General features: G+C 41.4%; 2 protein-coding genes across 5 annotated transcripts in view; both read left to right on the forward strand.

Annotated features, from left to right (window-relative positions):
* Positions 1-13975, forward strand: LOC126085003 (zinc finger protein OZF-like). The gene is made up of 5 exons (XM_049899887.1): positions 1-181; positions 1419-1489; positions 4753-4879; positions 5131-5226; positions 12254-13975. Exons 2-5 carry the CDS (start codon positions 1466-1468, stop codon positions 13348-13350), a joined length of 1344 nt encoding a protein of 447 aa, XP_049755844.1. The 5' UTR covers positions 1-181; positions 1419-1465; the 3' UTR covers positions 13351-13975.
* The window catches only part of LOC126084993 (zinc finger protein 583), a 105452-nt gene continuing 90548 nt past the window's right edge, over positions 5143-20046 (forward strand). The window contains exons 1-2 of one of the 4 annotated variants that reach the window (XM_049899860.1): positions 5158-5226; positions 16190-16332. The gene's annotated coding sequence lies outside the window, so the exon portion shown is untranslated. Of the gene's footprint in view, positions 5251-14010; positions 16333-20046 lie in introns of those variants that run through there. The other 3 variants (XM_049899858.1, XM_049899859.1, XM_049899857.1) reach the window with 3 other exon arrangements.

Raw genomic sequence — 20046 nt, forward strand, 5'->3', positions numbered from 1 at the left:
ACATGCGCACATGTAGTCTTGAACGACTCCCAGCGGCCACCGGGGTGCGTGGGCGCTGCTGGGAGGTTAGGGAGGCGCTTCCGGTTTGGCCGGAAGTTGGGGCCTTGTCTCGATCGAGCTGTGGAGTTCCGTTTTTTGGAATGTTTTTCTGAAAGCCCCGCGGGGCCTGGGCTGTATGAAGGTTTGTAACATGCTGGCGAGGAGTGGCCGCAGTTTGGGGTTGGTGCGGGGAGAGGTAGCTGGCCGAGAGATTAGTGGCTGCGGGGCTTTGCGGAGGGACCCGACGTCTAGGCCTGTGAATTGTGAGACTGCAGGTGTGGATGAGGGTGTGTGTATGAACATTTGTTGACATTTGTGAAAGAGCGACACCAGAGTGTCTGCGCGTGTGTTTGATGGGGCCCTTCCAGTAGATTCTCATAGCAACCTATAGGACAGAGTGGATCTGCCCCATAGGGTTTTTTTTTTTTTTTTTTTTTTTGGCGGTAATTTTTTTGAAGTCCTGGTGGAGCAGTGTTTAAGAGCTCGGCCGCTAACCAAAAGGTCAGCAGTTCCAATCCACCAGGCGCTCCTAGGAAACCCTATGGGGCAGTTCTATTGTGTGCTACAGGGTCGCTATGAGCTGGAGTCTACTCGATGGCAATGGGTTTGGGTTTTGTTTTGAATCTTTTTGGGAGCAGATTGCCAGGTTTTTTTCCTACACAGCCAATAGTGGATTCGAATCACCGACCTTTCCGTTAGCACTTGAGAGTGTAACCATTGCGCCGTCAGGGCTCCTTGTCTGTGCGTCCAAACCAAACACCTGTTGCCGTTGAGTTGATTCCGACTCATAGCTACCCTACAGGACGGAGTAGAACTGCCCCATAGGGTTTCCAAGGAGTGCCTGGTGGATTCAAACTGCCGACCTTTTGGTTAGCAACTGTAGCTCTTAACCACTACACCACCATAGTTTCCTGTTTGTGCATAGGAAGTATTTTAAAACCATTTTGATTTGTACTGTTGATTTTGTCTTGGAATAAATAAGTGACTAAGATGTTGAAGAAGGCCCTGTTACATATTCTGGAAGGCACTGGGTAGTGCAAATGGTTAATCACTGCATTAAAAAGCACAAAAAGTTGGCCCTTCAAGCCCACCCAGCATAGTCTGGAAGACAGGCCTGGAGATCTGCTACCGAAGGGTCACAGCGTTGAAAACTCTATGGAACACAGTTCTATTCTGCAACATGTGGGATCACCATGAGTTGGAATCAACTCAGCTGGCAGCTGACAACAACAACAGATTTGGGAACAAACATTACACTTTAAATAGTGTTGCATTTTGATAGTGAAATCTTTTTCTGTTGGAGTTTGTACAGGAATATGGTTGAGAGAAGGTAGCAGTGGGTTCAGGAGCCTGGTCTCTTAAGTTTGCTTCCTTCTCAGCTCTGCATTCTAAGGATTCTGTTCTTCCTCACGATTGGTGCCCAACAATGTGGGGATCGGCCATGGCATGGGTAAGTGTTTTTTTTTTTTTTTTTTTTTTAACCTTTGTTTCCTGCAACATCATCTTATTTCTTAAGCCCTGGGAACACCTACTCTACTCATTGTGAAACTTGCTTGGTAGTAGAAACTAACACAAGGACAAAGTCCACGTAAGTCCACCCATTCCAGCAAGAGATAGAGCTACAAGGGGTGGCCCAGACAGCCTGACTCCCTCTCTCAGTGCTTGTCTCCTGTGCTTCAAGTGTTCATTTGTTCAGTCAGTCAGTTATTCTGAATCTCCACTGTGTCCAGTCTCCTAAGCACTTTTTGGGGTCAACAATATGTTTTTTGGAGGAAAAGATGAGTCTTTATCCGGGGACTGTCATCTTTGTAAACTAGAGATGATTCCTCAGTCATCTTTGACCTTCTTTGCAGCCTTGGGAGTGAAAGGAAGCAAGACAGAAAATGACATTGGTTGCCCTCAGTCCTATTGATGGTACTGCCTGTCTTTGGACAATGACAGGAGTAGGATTGTGACTGATGTGTTAGGCATGGGAGTCCAGGCTAACGAGGTCATTTATTAGAGCACCAGTGAAAGATGAAGCATGGGATCCTAGAGTGGAAAGGGGCCCCAGCTGGAGGTTGGACAGCTTGAACAGGAATCAGGCTTCATATGTGGAATTCAGGGAAACCCCTAAATAGTTTTATGTAAATGAGGAACAAGGATGAAGATGGGTGGGTTGGTTATGATTCCTGGAGTGGGGTTCTATGCAACATGGTTGCATGGGCCCAGGAATTCCATGCAAAGTACAATCAGATTGAATTTCTTTCTTAGCCCATTAAATATAGACACATATTTGTTATGATGACTCATGCTATTCATGAAAGTGTTGAATTACGTTCAAAAAGCAAAAAACTATAAAATAAATATTTCAACAATCATATAACCATCATTCCAGGAAAAAAAAATTTTGTTTTACCATTTAATATTGGTTGCTCTCAGTGTTTTGTTTTGACAATATGAAATATTTGTGCTTGTGGCTTTTTTAGCCACCAGTCTTATCCTATTTTCCCCAATTTCCAATGCTTCCATCACTCTCTTGGTATTTTTATATATTATAATCTTATTTGGGGTGTAATTTGCATATAATAAAAAGCGCAGATATGAAGTGTGCATTTCAGTGTGTTTTGGCCATTGATTACACCCATGTGACCACCACTAAAATCAGGCTAAATCTGCATCACTCAAGAAAATTCCTTCATGTTCCTTTTCTCTCTGGGGACCTGTGAGTACTAAATTCCAGTTGTTTTCTGGCCTTCTTGTGTGAGTCTCGCTTCCTCGGGTGGTACCTGACAGACCATCCAAAACACCCACAGACTCCCTTGGTGTCAAACTTAAGATGGTGAAATAATAACACATTTCCTACAGTTTTCAGAGTCATGTTGTCTGTAATATTTATTGGTGCATAATAAACTAACCCAAAACAAAGTATCTAGAGCAAGGACCATTTTATTCTTAGGATTCAGACCGGGCAGGTTGGGAATGACTGATGTGACCATGCGACGCCTGCTGGGTGTGGAACGCCCACAATTGCTTCTTCATTCACATGGCTGATGGTGGTTGTTGTGTGCTGTTGAATCGATTCCAACTTAGAGTGACCCTATAGAACAGAATAGAACTGCCCTATAACGTTTCCTAGCCTGCAGTCTTTACAGATGGAGCCCTGGTGGTACAGTGGTTAAGCATTTGGCTACCAACCAAAAGGTCAGTGGTTCAAACCCAGGGGCTGCTTGTGGGAGAAAAATGTGGTAGTCTGCTTCCATAAAGATTTATGGCCTTGGAACCTTATGGGGCAGTTCTGCTCTGCCCTGTAGTGTTGCTGTAAGTTGGAATCAACTTAATGGCAGTGGTTTTGATTTAATTTTTATGGTAGCAGATCACCACGTTTTTTCTCCCGTGGAGCAGCTGGTGGGTTCAAACTACTGACCGTTCAGTTAACAGTTGAGTGCTTAACTGTTGTGTCACCAGGACTCCCTACATGTCTGATACTTAGCTAAAATAGCTGGGCCCCCTGGATTTGCTGTCAGATGGGTTCTTCTGTGTCCTCCTATGTAGCGTCAGAACTTCCTGCTCTCCATCGGGCCTCTTCATGTAGTCTTTTCAGCAGGATAGCTGGAGTTCTCATATGGCAGCTCCCATCAGGGCAAACAGAAGATGCCAGGCCTTCTTAAGGCTTTGACCAGAACTGGTACATCCTTACTTCTACTCAGTCCTGTTGGTTAAAGCAATTTGTAGGCCCAACCCAGATTCGAGGAGAAGGGACTCCGGAAGGGTGTGAATACTGGGGCTTGTGGATCAGTGTAACACATGACCATATATGTGGAAGTTGAAGATGAATTTGCTTGTTGTCTTGTGTTCAGAATGGGCCTACATTTTGTTTTAGCAAAAAAGTGAGTTATCCTGATGGTCACACTAAAGATTTCAACACTGTTAGTGTCTGCTAATGTTAAGAATATGTAAGTCTACAGAAAAGGAGCCCTGGTGGCGCAGTAGCTAAGTACTTGGCTGTTAACTAGAAGGTCGGCAGTTTGAACCTGCCAGTGTCTCTACAAGAGAAAAGACCTCACGATCTGCTACCGTAAACATTATTTAAAAAAAAAAAAAAAACTAAACTAATTGCTGTCAAATTGATTCCAACTCATAGCGACCCTAAAAGACAGAATAGAATTGCCTCATGGAGTTGCCAAGGCTGTAATCTTTATGGAAGCAGGCTACCACATCTTTCTGCCGTGGAGGGGAAGGTGAGTTCTAATCTCCAACCTTTCAGTTTTCAGCTGAGGGCTTAGCCACTGCACCACCAGAGCTCCTTTCTGTAAAGATTACAGCATAGGAAACCCTATGGGGCAGTTCTCCTCTGTCATATATGGTCGCTATGAGTCACAGTTAGCTTGATGGCACACAACAAGACTAAAGAAATAATTCTCACTCTTTACAAAGTAGTTTTGAATACATGGGTATACGTAATCTTCAAGTAACACATTTTTTAGGGTTTGGTTTTTTAATCATCCCGTTTATCTCGAACTTTCCCCCATTATTAAGTATTGACTGTACTTAAGTCTCAGTGAATAAATGGTATTTTCCGTCATTGTTCTTTAATGGTTTAATTAAGCAGCTCTTGTGAGAGAAAGTTCGGATCACTTCCTTAAACGTGCTTTCCAACTTCCAGTTCTTTATCCTTCAACCAAGGACTGTGAAGGCACCTGGGCTCTTTTAAGAAAGTGTTTGCCATTTCAGGAATTGGTGACGTTTCGAGATGTGTCTGTTGACTTCTCCCAAGATGAGTGGAGATTCCTGAACCCTGCTCAGAGAGACTTGTACAAGGCTGTGATGTTGGAGAACTATTGGAACCTTGTCTCACTTGGTCAGTACATTGACTCTTAAGTCAGCATCTGTTGCTGGGTGTGTTTTCTTTTGGGAATCTTTGGCGAGGTTCTAAATTTCCATGGAATGTGAAAATCAGAATGAGCAGATTCCTTTATCCAATCTGTTACACGTTTCTTCTGGACTTTCTTATCTGTTGTTTTATAATGGTCTCTATCCTGATTATGATGTTGCGATGTCAAAGTTCTTGAACAACCACAGCATGGCCAATTCTTCTTCTTATTTTCACAGGACTTTGCATTTCTAAGCCTGATATGATTTCACTATTGGAGTGTGGGAAAATCCTCTGGGTGACAGAAAAAGAAGAGACAAAAAGCCCATGGCCAGGTGGGTAAGGGGAACCAAATAGAGGTAAGTGATATATATCAAAGGCCAGCTGGTCCTAGAGGGCAACGCACCTTTAAGATACGAGAGATGTAGTAGGTTGCAAGCTGCCATCCAAGGCACAACAATTGGTCTGTATTTGCCTGGAGAAACAGTGGAAGAAGAAGAGTCAGGAATAAGAAGAAGATATGGAATGCATGACTGATTGCCTCCATAAACAACTGCCTCTTTTGCCATGAGACCAGAAGAACTGGATGGTGCCCAGCTAGCATTATTGAAGATTTTACTTGAAGATTGTATAGCAGAGTCCTGATCAAAAGGAACAGAATTTCAAATTCTTATGGAGTCCAGACTTTCTGCAGCCATGGAGTCTGGATGAACCCTTGAAAAAATTGCTCTGAGATAATTTTTTAACCTTAAACCAAAAATATCTCCTGAAGTCTTAAAACCACACAATAGATTAGCTTAATTGAGACCTGGAACATGCTGCCTTCACATGCTTCAGACACGTCCAGAAATTGAGGCTTCTTGAGTTTGAGCCCCTAAAGCAACACTATTTGCTGTTATTGCTGGCATTTATATCTACTTCTAGAAATACCTCCAGCCTCAGATACTGCAGTTGAGCCTTTCTTTCTTGTCTATAGAAGGCTCCTTTTAACTCTGGAGCCTGTTTCTCACCAGCTTATCCTTTTTACATTTGGTTTTGTGTAAGATTCTGGGGTTTTACCAAACACCATTCTTTGATATTGCTGTTTTCTTTACTGTAAAATGATCTGTGTGCTTGTCTGATTGCTTGAGGAAAAGAACATATTCATTGATCATTTGGTTAACACATTTGTTCCAAAGGACCCACATGCTCGATGTTTAATGAGGTGTATGCACAGGACTCAATATATGGTTTTATTCATGGCTGCGAAGGAAGGGAATAGTCCCCAAGACGTCCCTCGCTTCTGAACCGACTAGAGTTTGGAGGTCCCCAAGACTTCCCTCGTTTCTGACACCAATTGTAAGCTTGGGGGTCCCCAAGGCCACCCTCAGGTTCAATAATCTTTTAGGACTCACAGAACTCACAAGAGCTGTTATACTCACAGAATTTGTTGCAGCGAAATAATACTCATTAAAATCAGGCAACAAAGGAAACGTAGGGTAGCGGCCAGGAGGGTTCCTCGTGCATAACTTCCACTTGTTCTTTCACTGTGGAGTGAGGAACAGCGTTAGTACCTCCTGCAGTGATGTGTGACAGTATGCAGGAGTATTGCCAATGAGGGAAATTCACCTTAGCCGTGGTGTCCAGTCTTCATCGGGGGGGTCTGTCTTGCAGACATGGTTGACTGCTCACATGACCTCAGCCTACAGCCGCTCCACAAGTTGAGCTGATGCTGCTTGACCCAAAGCCCCCATCATAAAGTACATTGTTAGACTATCTGGCATGGCCAAAGGCTCCCATATAAACACACATTTATCAGGTAGAACATTCTAAATGCTTACAGATGATCTCCCAGGAACTGAGGGCAAAGGTCAGACTTCTCTTTGAGCAAGGTTAACTTCATTACTACACAAAGGCTATGATATTTATAGTGAAAGGGTATATAACAAAACCAGGAAAGGGAAAAGGCACAGGAGGCTATGTCTGGAGGAGACCAGGTGCAGACTCCCAAGAGTCTTCTCTCCATGGAGTCACACAGGACGGGCCTAATTCTTCTAGCTAGAAATTGTGACAATATGTATGAGATGTCTGCCAGGGAAGCTCATAAGAGACACAGTGCCCAGAGATTTTATCGGAGGCTTGTCACTGAAGTGCCCTTTGCCTGGTATGTGCTGAAATTCCAGACTCCCAGATGGAAAGCAGCTGTTCAGCAGAACCCGAACGGTTTGTACAGTTTAGACATACTGAGCCATCTGTCAGTTCTGGGGATGGTGGGAACTCCCCCGAAAGTTCTCCCAGAGGCCATTTGTCTTAATTACCTACTGCCGCTATAACGGAAATACCCTAAGTGGGTGGCCTTAGCAAACAAATTTATTTTCACACAGTTTAGTTGGCTAGAAGTGTGAATTCAGGGCACAGGCTCTAGGGGAAGGCTCTCTCTTTCTGCAGGTCTGGGGGACAGTCCTTATTCATTGGTTCCTTGGTGATCTTCATGTGGTGTGGCGTCCATCTTCCCCCGTCTCTCTTGTGCTTCCTTGTTTAATCTGCTCTCTTATACCTCAGAAGAGATTGATTTAAGACACACCCTACGCTAATACTGCTCATTAGCATAGCAAAGAAAGCCCATCTGCAAATGGGATTATAGCCATAACCAAAAAAACCAAACCCACTGCTATTGAGTTGATTGTGACTCATAGTGACCCTATAGGACAGAACAGAACTGCCCCGTAGAGTTTCCAGGGAGAGCTTGGGATTCCAACTGCAACCTTTTGGTTAGCAGACATAGCTCTTAACCACTACACCACCAGGGTTTCCATTATAGCTATAGGAGTGGCTGGTAGATTCAAACTGCCATCTCTTTGGTTAACAGCAATAGCTCACTGTAGCCCTTAACCACCGAGCTACCAGGGTTCCAGCCACAGGTGTAGGAGTTAGGATTTACAACACGTATTTTGGGGGGCACAGTTCAGTCCCTAATGGCAGTCAAGGGCCAAACTTACAAGCAGGCCTTTCTAAGGAGAGCAGTCTCAGGTCTGCTATGTTAACTCAATCTGCATGCCTCAGGTTTGTTTGAAATTATAGAGCCTTGCAGTGGCTTTATGTTTCTGTGGGAGAATTAAGACTTGCTTCTATGAACCTTGTGCAAAGTGGAAACTATAGTTAGAGGATTGAAGTTGGATGTTTTGATTTATGGGTGTTAATAGAGTTTTCATTTAGAATCTTGGTGATAAGTTATAGGAAGTGAGAAAATAGAGCACGTTTCTGATGCATTTATTAAGGAACCATAGGAAACCCTGGTGGTGTAGTCGTTAAGTGCTATGGCTGCTAACCAAATGGTTGGCAGTTTGAATCTGCCAGGCGCTCCTTGGAAACTTTATGGGGCAGTTCTACTCTGTCCTGTAGGGTCACTATGAGTCGGAATCGACTTGATGGCACTGGTTTTTTTAGAATTAAGGTGTAACTTGAAGTGTAAGTAAAAAGGTATAATTGGACCTGAGTAGAAATTCACAATGGAGATGAATGTGTATTTCATATGCGTTTTGGTAATAGAGGCTTAAGACGTGAAAGAAATGGATTGCCTATGAATAACAGCAAGATTTATTGCTCGGTAATTGGAAAAGAGAGGAGCACTGGTAGTGTAGTGGTTAAAGTGCTTCGCGCTAGTCCAGAGGTCAGTGGTTTGAACTCAGCAGCTGCTCCACAGGAGAAAGATGTAGCAGTCTATTTCTGTAAAGATTATAGCTTTGGAAACCCTATTAGGCAGTTCTCTTCTGCTGTATAGGGTCCGACGGTAATCGGTGTAGTAGGAAAAGAGGAAATTCCTGTGTTATTTTGATGAATAGCGTCTGGGGTCTTAAAAGCCTGCGAGCAGCCTTCTAAGATACATCTATTGGTCTCTAGGCATATGGAGCAAGAGAATGAAAGAAACCAAAGTCTCAAAGAAGAAACCAGTCCACGGGATTAACAGCCCACATGAACCACAGTCTCTTCTAACCTGAGACTAGAAGAACTAGATGGTGCCTGGCTACCGCTACTGACCATTCTGACCAGGGATGCAATAGAAGATCCTGGATAGAATGGGAGAAAGATGTAGAAAAAAACTCAAAATCCTAAAAAAGATCAGACCTACTGGACCAGTACAAACTAGAGGAAGCCCTGAGACTGTTGCCTTAAGAATTGGAGCTATTTCTTCAGGTCACCTTTTAGCCAGATAATGCATTCGCTTATAAAATAAACAACATCACCTATGAGTAATGTGCTTTCTTAAACAATTAACTGTATGAGACCAAATGGTCAACATTTGCTCAAAGCAAAGATGAGAAGGCAAGGAGGAGAAGGGAAGCTGTATCAATGGAAACAGAACAAACACAATAGAAATAATGGGAATGCTGACACATTGTAAAAATTGTAACCAATGGCATGAAACAATTTGTATAAAAATTGTTAAAGGGGAAACTAATTTGCCATGAAAGCTTTCACCTAAAACAATAAAATATTAAAATAAACCAACAAAAAAATTTCATGTTATATATTCCAGGAACTCATTATCCTGGAAGAAGAGGTGACTAAAATAAGACTGGAATATTAAAGTAAGAAAACATTGAAAAATCGCTTGTTTTGACTGATCCATAGTTCCTCTTAAATTGTACATTTCTATTTGGAGGATTAAGCTATGTTGCAAAGGACAGAACATACTGAGTTTGAATCAACACATTTGGTGGTGGTTGTTTGGTGCCATTGAGTCGGTTCCAACTCACCGCAGCCCTATCTTCAATAGAATCAATCACTGCCTGGTCCTGCACCATTCTCACAGTCGCTGCTATATTTGAGCTTGTTGTTGCAGCCACTGTGTCAGTCCATCTCATTGAAGGTCTCCCTCTTTTTTGCTGACGCTCTACTTTACCAAGCATGATGTTCTCCAGGGCTGGTCCCTCCTTGATAACATGTCCAAAGTAAGTGAGCCGAAGTCTGACCATCCTCACTTCTAAACAGCATTTTGGCTGTACTTTTTCCAAGACATAATTTGTTTGGTCTTGGGGCAGTCCATGGTATATTCAGTAATTATGATGAGTGTTGAAAAGATTGAAGTTGCCAAGGATTTGATTTTACTTGGATCCGCAACCAACACCATGGAAACAGCAGTCAGGAAATCAAAATGACGTGTTTGTCGCATTGGGCAGATCTGCAGTAGACCTCCTTAAAGTGTTAAAAAGCAGAGATATCACTTTGAGGACTGAGGTGGCCCTGACCCAAGCCATGGTATTTTCAGCAACCTCATATGCAAAAAAAAAAAAAAAACTTTTTTTTTTTCATTGCATGCGAAAGCTGGATAATGAATAAGGAAGACCAAAGAAGAATTGATGTCTTTGAATTACAGTGTTGGCGAAGAATATTGAATATACCATGGACTGCCAGAAGAATGAACAAATTGTCGAAGGAGCCAGAGTGCTCCTTAGAAGCAAGGATGGTGAGACTTTGTCTTGTGTACCAGTGACCAGACAGTGGAGAAGAAATCATGCTTGGTAAGGTAGAGGGTCAGTGAAAAAGAGGAAAATCCTCAAGGAGATGCACTGACGGTGGCTGAAACAATGGGCTCAAATATAGGAAGGATTGTGAGGATGGCACAGACCAAGCAACGTTTCATTCTTTTGTACATAGGATCACTATGAGCCAGAACCAATTGACGGCACCTAACAACAACAGCAGCATAACAACCCATTGCTCTCTTCTAATTTGTCAACTTCTATTATTTTCTTTCTCACCTTTTACCTGCCTTCAGCTACTAAACAGTAACTATATAGGTTGGAAGGGCACCATTTCTATTCTTTGTGGAAAATCCTGATACCTCCTTAATTTTTTATCACATTTATCAGCCTTCTTGTGATACCGTCCTGGTATTTGTAATCCTACATGATACACTTAATCCTCACTTATTGACTGTCCTGTTATTCAACATTTCACATTTATGACAATAGTAAAAAATCTGCGTATTAACATGTCGGTGGGTGGCAGCAACAGCTGCAGAGTGTCCCCTCCTTTGAGGAGGGTCTCTGGGCAGCCTCTGGTAAGTTGGGTAGCACTGTCCTGTGTCCTCTGTTCCCTCTTGCCAGCGGGGGCACCACAGCTTCCAGACAAACACGCAGGCAGTACTCAGCCAGCAGACATCTATTCTGGGTTCCCAGCTCCTTTGTGGCCTGAGACACTGCAGCTCAAAATTACTGTAGGTTGGGAAGGGAAGAAAGGAATTGGAGAGGGTGTTCGGAAGAAATGTGTGAAAGTTTAATGACATCCCAAAGTGAGCTGAACTGGGTCTGAAGCCTTCGCTTCCGTGGGGCCAAGTGCGTGGCCAAAGTCCCAGCGCCCCCACAGGATGCCCTGAGCCTCAGTGACTCGCCAGGCCTGGAGGGCAGAGCAGGCTCCAGGATCATAAACACAAGCCTTGCAGGGGTAGGAGTGGAGCCCTGGAGGTAATTCTAAGAGGGAGGTTCTGAGCCAGCACAGGAGTAAAGTGAAGCGGTTAAGCTCCAGTCACACAGTCACACAGCTGGCTTTATCCAGCTTTGTTTCCTCCAAGCTTCCTCTGCAGAGGAATAATCCATAACCAAACTCATCATAGTAATGAGCACATCAGTAAATCTTAGCTGTTAACTATCCATGATCATATTTTCTAAACGGGAAAAATGCATGGTCTGAAAACCAAAAACCCCTCCATTTTTGCCTAACACCGATTTTCACATAACAATCTGGTCTTTAGATCCTAATTATGTCAATAAGTGAGTTGGTATTATGTTTTCTTAAACTCTAAATTCTTTCCCCTCTGCTGTCACTACATCTTATTTTTACTGTTGACATAATGATCTCTTTAATTTTGGAATGTCTTTGTCACTAAAAATTCATATCCTGTCTGCCCTGGATTATATGCTTTGTTTTATACTGTAATCCTAAGATTTCTCCTGTGTTATGTCAATTTTTTTTTCTTGGAGATTCAGCCTGTGTCCCAAGGCCGCATGCAGGTTTGTACATACATATACGTAAACACAAACACACAACTACCATTTACCTTTTTTGTTTTGTAAAATTGATGTGCAGCTCAACCATTATGTAACTTGCTCGTATCACTACGTCATCCTTGCGGGTCAGAAGACATAGCTGAAGTTTATCCTTTTTTAGTAGTTGAGTAATACTCTATGTGTAGATATACCGTGATTAATTATTAGTAATACTTAACTATGTCAAATATAAAAATATCTCAATATACATTCTTGTGTTATTAAAAGCTGTTATCTTCGTCTCTAGAATAGTCCTAAAAGCAAGATTGAAAGTGCAAAAAACACACTCTTCAAGTTGCCTTTATTCTTTGCCTTGTTTTCTTGCTGTTTTCAGATAGTGAGTCAAGTGTGGAGATTAAGGAGTTATCTACAAAAAAGGATATTAATGAAGTATTATCTCATTGTGACATGGTGATAAAAGGTACAAGAAGCTTATGTAGGAAATATGGGAATGTTTACTGCCACCATACTCAATTTCACCTTGGAAGTCAAAGAGGTCAAAAATGCAACTGGTGTCTAGATTGTGGGAAATATTTTAAACGTCATTCAGCTCTCATTCAACATCAGAGAATCCATACAGGAGAGAGACCCTATAAGTGTAAGGAATGTAGTAAATCCTTCAATCAGAGGACACACCTTAACCAGCATGAGAGAATTCATACAGGTGAGAAACCTTATGAATGTAAAGAATGTAGGAAAACCTTCAGTCAGATGACACATCTTACTCAGCATCAGAGTACTCATACTAGAGAAAAGTTCCATGAATGCAGTGAATGTGGAAAAGCCTTCAGCCGTTCCTCATCCCTCATTGATCACCAGCGAACTCATACTGGCGAGAAACCTTATGAGTGTAAGGAATGTGGCCGCGCCTTCACTCAAAATGCACAGCTTATTAGACATCAGAAAATTCATTCTGGAGAAAAACCCTATGAATGTATTAAGTGTAAGAAATCCTTTGTACGCCTCTCTTCCCTGATTGAACATCAGAGGACTCACACTGGAGAAAAACCATATCATTGTAAGGACTGTGGGAAGATCTTTACCCAGCACACGCAGCTTACTCTACACAAGAGAATTCATACTGGTGAAAAACCTTATGAGTGTAAGGAATGTGGAAAAGCCTTTACCTGTAGATATGGTTTAATTGTTCATAGGAGGAGTCACACGGGAGAAAGACCCTACGAATGTCACATATGTGGGAAAGCCTTCAGTACCTGTTCTTCCCTTGTTACTCATAAGAGAACACATAGTGGAGAGAAACCCTTTGAATGCCACGCATGTGGGAAGGCCTTTAACACGTCTTCGTCACTTTGTCAACATAAGAGGATTCATACTGGTGAAAAACCCTTTGATTGCAAAGAATGTGGGACGTCCTTTCGATGCAGGTCACACCTTACTCGACATCAGCGAATTCATACTGGAGAATATTAAAACCTAGCTGGACTTTGAAATCTTAATACTCTAAATAGTTCACTATCAGTAGAGATCTTGGTAACAAGTAGCATAAATTGACTCTGACCCTTAGGTAGAAAAAATAACCTTCCTTGATGATGATGATGATGTTAGGTGCCATAAAGTTGGTTCTGACTCAGCGGCCCTGTGTACAACAGAATGAAACACTACCTGGTCCTGCACCATCTGAATAGCAGCAGAACCTTGATATTACAGAGAATTTAATGGGAAATGCTAACAACAACAACAAAAAAAAACTCAAAATATTCCACTTGTTCCACATCTTGGCCAATACTTTGTACTGTCATTCTTTTTAATTTTATCTATTTTAGTTTGTAAGTAGTTTACCTCATTGCAATTTTATGTGCATTTTCCTGATATTGATGTTGGGAATCCTTTCTTGAACGTATTGGCTAGATCAACTTTTGTGAAGTGTTTGTTGAAGTCTTTTGCTGAATAATCAGCAAAAAATTTTTAAAAATTGGGTTTTCTCTCTTAAAACTAATTTCTCTCTTAGTATTGATTTATAAGTTTTGTTTGCCACATGTGATTTCCAGACATTTCCTACCATTTTGTAACCTGCCTTTTCCTTCACATAATGATTTCCAAACAGAAAAGTTTAATTTGATCACATCTAATTTATCACATTTTTCTTTTATTGTACTTTTTTGTATTCTAAGAAATATTTTTCCATCTTTGGTTACATAGAAATTCTTGCATGTTTTATTTAGATATTTTGTAGTTTTAACTTTTACAGTCAGATTATTTCAAGTTATTTATTGTGGATGGTGAGAGGTTGTAATGGTATTAGCCAGCCTCCATCTTAGATGATGTCCTGGCATCCAGGTTGAATCCCTTCCTCACCTGTTCACTGGTACACGACACCCCACTGGAGCTAGTTGTACCCCAGATAACCATGCTACTGAAAACACCCAAATTTTCCACATCTCAGCTCCCAGAGCTGCCCCACTTAGTTTCCATAGCCACCTGCCTTTCCTACCTACTTTTTAGTTTCAGAAGGACCAGTGGTCACTTATCTCACAAAAATTCCTTTATTCTGTCATTAGACTCTACAATAAAGACGCTGCAGGTCTGCACTCGCTCTCTATCCACTGCCTTGTGTGTGGCCGATGGGCCTGCTGTGTACCGACAGGACCAGCGAGTAATTAAGTTATTTCCATTTTTGTGTCTTGTGCTTTAAGTGTGACTTACCATCTGGGACAATATACACAATCTGGGCTGTGGGATTACTCTGTCTCCTCCCCCCTTGGAGTGACAGTTAACATCAAACACATTCTAAACACACAGTTTCACTGCCATTCTTTGAAATGTCTTTATTCCACTGAATTGTATTGGCACCTTTCTCAAAAATTAGTTAACCTCCCAATCCTAGGTATATACAATAAGTCTGGACTAAGAACATCTGACTTTCAGACAACTCGTACTTAAGAATAGATTGCTATAAAGCCTATTAAAAACTTGAGTTAAATACAGTGATTCGTAACGAATGCACGCACTAGTTTGTGATGTTTGTGAAAACTGCGCTTCAGCGGTCTTAAACTGTATTAAGAACTGTTTGATTTTTTTTAAAGTACTCTATACACACATACACAGATTCTTCAGTACAATAGTGTGTAGTTACTATTATTGCTGTATTATTATGTTTAAGATATTTTAGTGTATTGGGAAGGGTTTCTCACGTGCTTTATGTGCATAGAAGGGTAAATAAAGGTATATACTATACACTAAGATAAACATTTGACTAAGTGATGCTAAATAAGAACTGTATGTACTTTTTTCTGCTTACCTATAAATTCAACTTAAAGACACACTTAGGAACAGATCTCGTTTGTAACCCACGGACTGCCTGTACCCAAAAAAAGTGAAGGAAGGAATGCAGACAGACCTGTGCCCTAATGTTCATTGCAGCACTACTCACAATAGCCAACAGGTAGAAACTACCCAAATGTCCACCAACAGATGAATTGATAACGCATTCATTACCATGGGCATAAACAGTGTGCCGGCTGCTTTATGCCCCTGTACCTCTAAGGCATTTAACGGCAAGGTGAGATCCTTTTGAAATGTATGAAGCTCAGCAGCCCAGAGTTGGAGCCTCATTGTGTAGATGGGGTGTTCAATTAGGTGATGCTTCATGGATGTGCTTGTTTTGTAAACTTTTGTTTGTTTCTTCTTTTTTTGCAAGATAATGATACTATGTTTTTCTGCTACTCAGTTTTCATGAGAATTGCCTTGTTAGGAGAATGTGTTTTCTTAGTTCTTATACATAGCAGCCATCTTTTCCTGGCTTCCATTCATTGTGGTCAGGGGTTGCTGCTTCTGTACGGTCAGGTTTGGAGTTTTGCTCTGCAGTCTTCCAGGACTACTTGTCTTGCCTTTGAATAGTAAGTCATGGCTTTGGAATTAGGGAAACTGCATTGCTTCGGTAATTTTGAAGAGACTGACTCCTATAGGGCTTTCTTTACCTGGCATTCACTCCTAGGCCCCAGTCATTGCTTCCATGTGTAGCTGGTAGCTTGCACAGCTGTGAGCTCTCCAGCAATGTTCAACGGCTGCTTTTTATCTTGATTCTTAGATTTTAGTCCTGCTTTTTGAAGTATTGCAGATGTATAGTTGGAATAATGTTCCTGAGAGAAAAAAAAAATTTCTTTGGTTTCATGTAGTTGGGAAGGAGGCTTCACTTAGACAGTTATCCCCCATAGTGTATTCTTGTGTTTGTTTGGAGTTATGCTGTAGTAATTACCCTAGTTTTGTGGGACCAACAACTGTTTTCTTCTGGTGCATCCCTCTGTTGTAGAAATGGCAAAGACATTTAGAAGCATCGAGGAAGAAATAGGATATATTTTTCTCTGCCTGACTATGATACCTCTGATGATGCTGCTGATAATGATTCATCTTTGGACCTCAGCAATGATGCTGAACTTGAGTCAAGTTCTGAAGGTGAGAACAACAACAATGCCGTGATAGACAGAGGTGAGGAAGTGATGGATGGAGCAGAGGACGGGGGTGGATTAGGTGGTGATGATACAGGTGAATGGTTTGAGGATGTCTCCTACTTTGGAAAGTGTCATGGCTGGTATGCTTTCCCAAATTTACCCTGACTTGGAAGAGTCAGAAAGAGAAATAGCTTATTTCCTGTCAGTATTTATAGGAGAGATATTGGAGACTATAAAGGGCCAAACTAATCTCTGTAGGACCCAGGAGTGCATCAAATGTTTTAGAGGGAAGAATATTGCAAGTCTCTGCATAAACTAGAAGCCTAATTCCATAGAGGAAATAAAGGCATTTATTGCTGTGCATATACTCATGGGTATACACGTTGTCATGGATTGAATTGTGTCCCCCCAAAATATGTGTATCAATTTGGCTAGGCCGTGATTCCCTGTATTGAGTGATTGTCCACCTTTTTGTCCTCTGATGTTATTTTCCTATGTGTTTAAATCCTATCTCTATGATGATGAGGTGGGATTAATGGAAGTTATGTTAATGAGGCAAGACTCAATCTACAAGGTTGGTTTGTGTCTTGAGTCAGTCTCTTTTGAGATATAAAAGAGACAAGCAAGCAGAGAGACATGGGAACCTCATACCACCAAGAAGACAGTGCCGGGAGCAAAGCATGTCCTTTGGACCTGAGGTTCCTGCATGGAGAAGCTCTTCGACTGGGGAAGATTGATAATAAGGACCTTCCCCAAGAGCTGACAGAGAAAGAAAGCCTTCCCTTGGAGCTGGTGCCCTGAATTTTGACTTCTGGCCTGCTAGACTGTGAGAGAATAAACTTCTGTTTGTTGAAGCCATCCGTTCGTGGTATTTCTGTTATAGCAGCACTAGATGACTAAGACACGTCTTATCAGCATGCAAGTATTTATTGGCCCACTGACCCTGGCCTGGGTGTTGTTTTGATTCAAGAAATAATGAGTAAAGGCAGATTCATAAAACTTACTGAAAACATACACTGTAATGACAATTTAAAAGCTGTGGCAAAAGGAGAACCAGGCTATGAGAGGCTTCGCAAATTGCATCAATTTATCGATACGCTCAATAGTGGCTTAAAGGAGATGTATGTGCCATCAAGTGTCATGGCAGTCAATGAAAGCATGGTGCCATTCAAGGGGAGATCATCAATAAAACAATACATGCCCATGAAGTCTGTCAAACACGGGTACAAAGTGTGGTGTTTGGCTGACTCTAAAACTGGCTTTGTGTCTAACTTTGATATGTATCATGGAAAAAAAGACATAGGCAATAACTCACCTCTATCCCTCGGACAGAGTGTGGTGGTAGGGCTCTGTCAGCCATGGTTCGGTACTCAGAGGCTCATAGCCTTTGATAATTTTTTTACATCCTATAAATTAATGAGTATGCTGGAGGCAAGGGAACTGTATGCTGTCGGCACAGTGAGAGTAATTCATGCTGAGGAGGAAGGATAGTTTACAGCACGGAGGATATATACGTTATATGAAACGATGTATGTGAGCTATAAAGTAGCAGGACAGTAAACCGGTGGCAGTTTTGTCAATGCTTCACAGTCCACTGGAAACAACTGAAGTCAACAGAACAAAGACAGTTCCTCTAAAATCCGTTGCCCAAGAGCAGTTGCCACATACAACAGCATTATGGGAGGAGTGTACCACTTTGATCAGATGCATAAAAGGTATGCGATAAGAAGGCATTCTCTAAAATGGTGGCATTGATTGCTGTTTTTTCTTATTGACCTTGCTAGAATGCCATTGTAAACAGCTTTGTAATGTGGAACATTTTCCATTGAGGAAAATGCGATCAACTATCCTTAAGTTTGGCTCTCAGTAGGCAGTTTTCTAGGTGTCCAAAAAGACAAAAGAGGAAGACCCTCATTTTGGGTACTGTACAAGCCAGAAAAAACTGGGATGCCAGATGAGATGGCTCAAAAAGGATGGGAGGCATTTTCTATTGGATACATCTAGCAGGGGTTGTGGACAATGCAGCACTATAAAGAAGCATAGAACAAAACTTATGTATGGGCATTGCCAGGTGCCTTTATGCATTATGCCATAAAGTTATGAAGTTTCATGAATAATTTAAAAAAGGACACAAGAATAACGTGTAGACATTGCCAGGTGCATCCATATTTTTCCTCATTTTACGAATTGTCAATTAAATTTTTTTAATTCAAAAAGTTTTATTCTTAACTCACATCACAGATATTTCCTACTGCCAGGCCCCATTGGTAATAATGTGATGCCTGGAATTATATCTCAAAATCTGTAACTCATATAAAAAATTCTGAATTGGTCTTTGAATCAGCATGCCTTCCATCAGTGAAAACATATAGCACCAAAATTAAAAAAAAAATTAACATTTGGTAATGAAAGGGATGAACAAAATGTGGTGGGTATATACAATGGAATAGTATCAGCCATAAAGAGATTTTAAGTCCTGATGTATGCTACAACATGGATAAACTTTGGAAACATTATTCTAAGTGAAATAAGTCAGTCACAAAAGGACAAATATTGTATGATCCCACTTATATAATATAGGCAAAATGTATAGAGACCAAAGCTTTTTAGTGGTCCCCAAGGGCAGGAGGGAAGGAAGGGAAAGAGAGTCATTGCTTAGGGGACACTGAGTTTCTGTTAATGGTAGTGGAAAAATTTGGAAAAGGATAGAGGTAAAACATGATGAACATAATGTCTCTGAATTGTACATGTAAAAATTGCTGAACTGGCAAATTATATGTGTGTGTGTGTGTGTGTGTGTGTGCACGTGCACGTGCGTATACATACATATATATATTTTACCACAATTTAAAAAATTTAGTTAACCATTTATATTTGGGTGTATTTCTGGAATTTGTTCTGTTCCATCAGTCCATTTGTGTGTGTTTTCAGCATTTACACACTGTCTTGAGTATTATAGCCTTAGTGTGAGTCTAAGGAGCTCTGGTGGTGCAGTGATTAAGTACTTGGCTACTAACTGAAAGGTTGGCAGTTTGAACCCACCAGCTGCTACACAGGAGAAATATATGGCAGTCTGCTTCTATAAAGATTACAGCCTTGGAAATCCTATGGGGCAGTTCTACTATGTCCTTTAGGGTTGCTGTGAGTTGGAATTGACTCAACAGCAATGGGTTTCTTGGGGATTAGAGACTTTTTGTTGTGCTACAGCTGGGGAGTATGATTGGTATGTGGTTGGTAGAGGTCAGGGATGCTGCCAAATATCCCACAATGCATAGGACTCCCTACCCACAGCAAAGGATCATCTGGCCCAAAATGTCAGCGGTGCTCAGGCTGCAAAAGCTTGACCCTTACAGATTATCAAATACCTCCACTCCTGCCCATCCTTCTTCTGTAAAGCTCAGCCCCTTGTCAACCAAGCTGTTCAGAAGTTGTTGACTTATACCTTCCCCTGCTTTTTATTGTTCCTCATCCTTCCAACACGGGCCCTTTCTGTTTATTCCCTCATTCACTTTCCCGAACCATCCTTTCCACTTTTATATGTAGTGCCAACTACATTATAATTCCCAGAAGATTACTTTGCCAGCATTCCAAATATTTTGGCTTCAAGACTCATGTAAAACTCTGAGTATAGAACGTAGACATGTGGGGAACTTTAGAGTCATCTCTTACTGAGAAGAATAGTGTGTAAAAGCAATTCTAGAAATTGTTCAATGATCAC

The sequence above is a fragment of the Elephas maximus genome, chromosome 11, assembly GCF_024166365.1.
Source record: "Elephas maximus indicus isolate mEleMax1 chromosome 11, mEleMax1 primary haplotype, whole genome shotgun sequence".
In the NCBI taxonomy this organism is placed as follows: Eukaryota; Metazoa; Chordata; class Mammalia; order Proboscidea; family Elephantidae; genus Elephas; species Elephas maximus.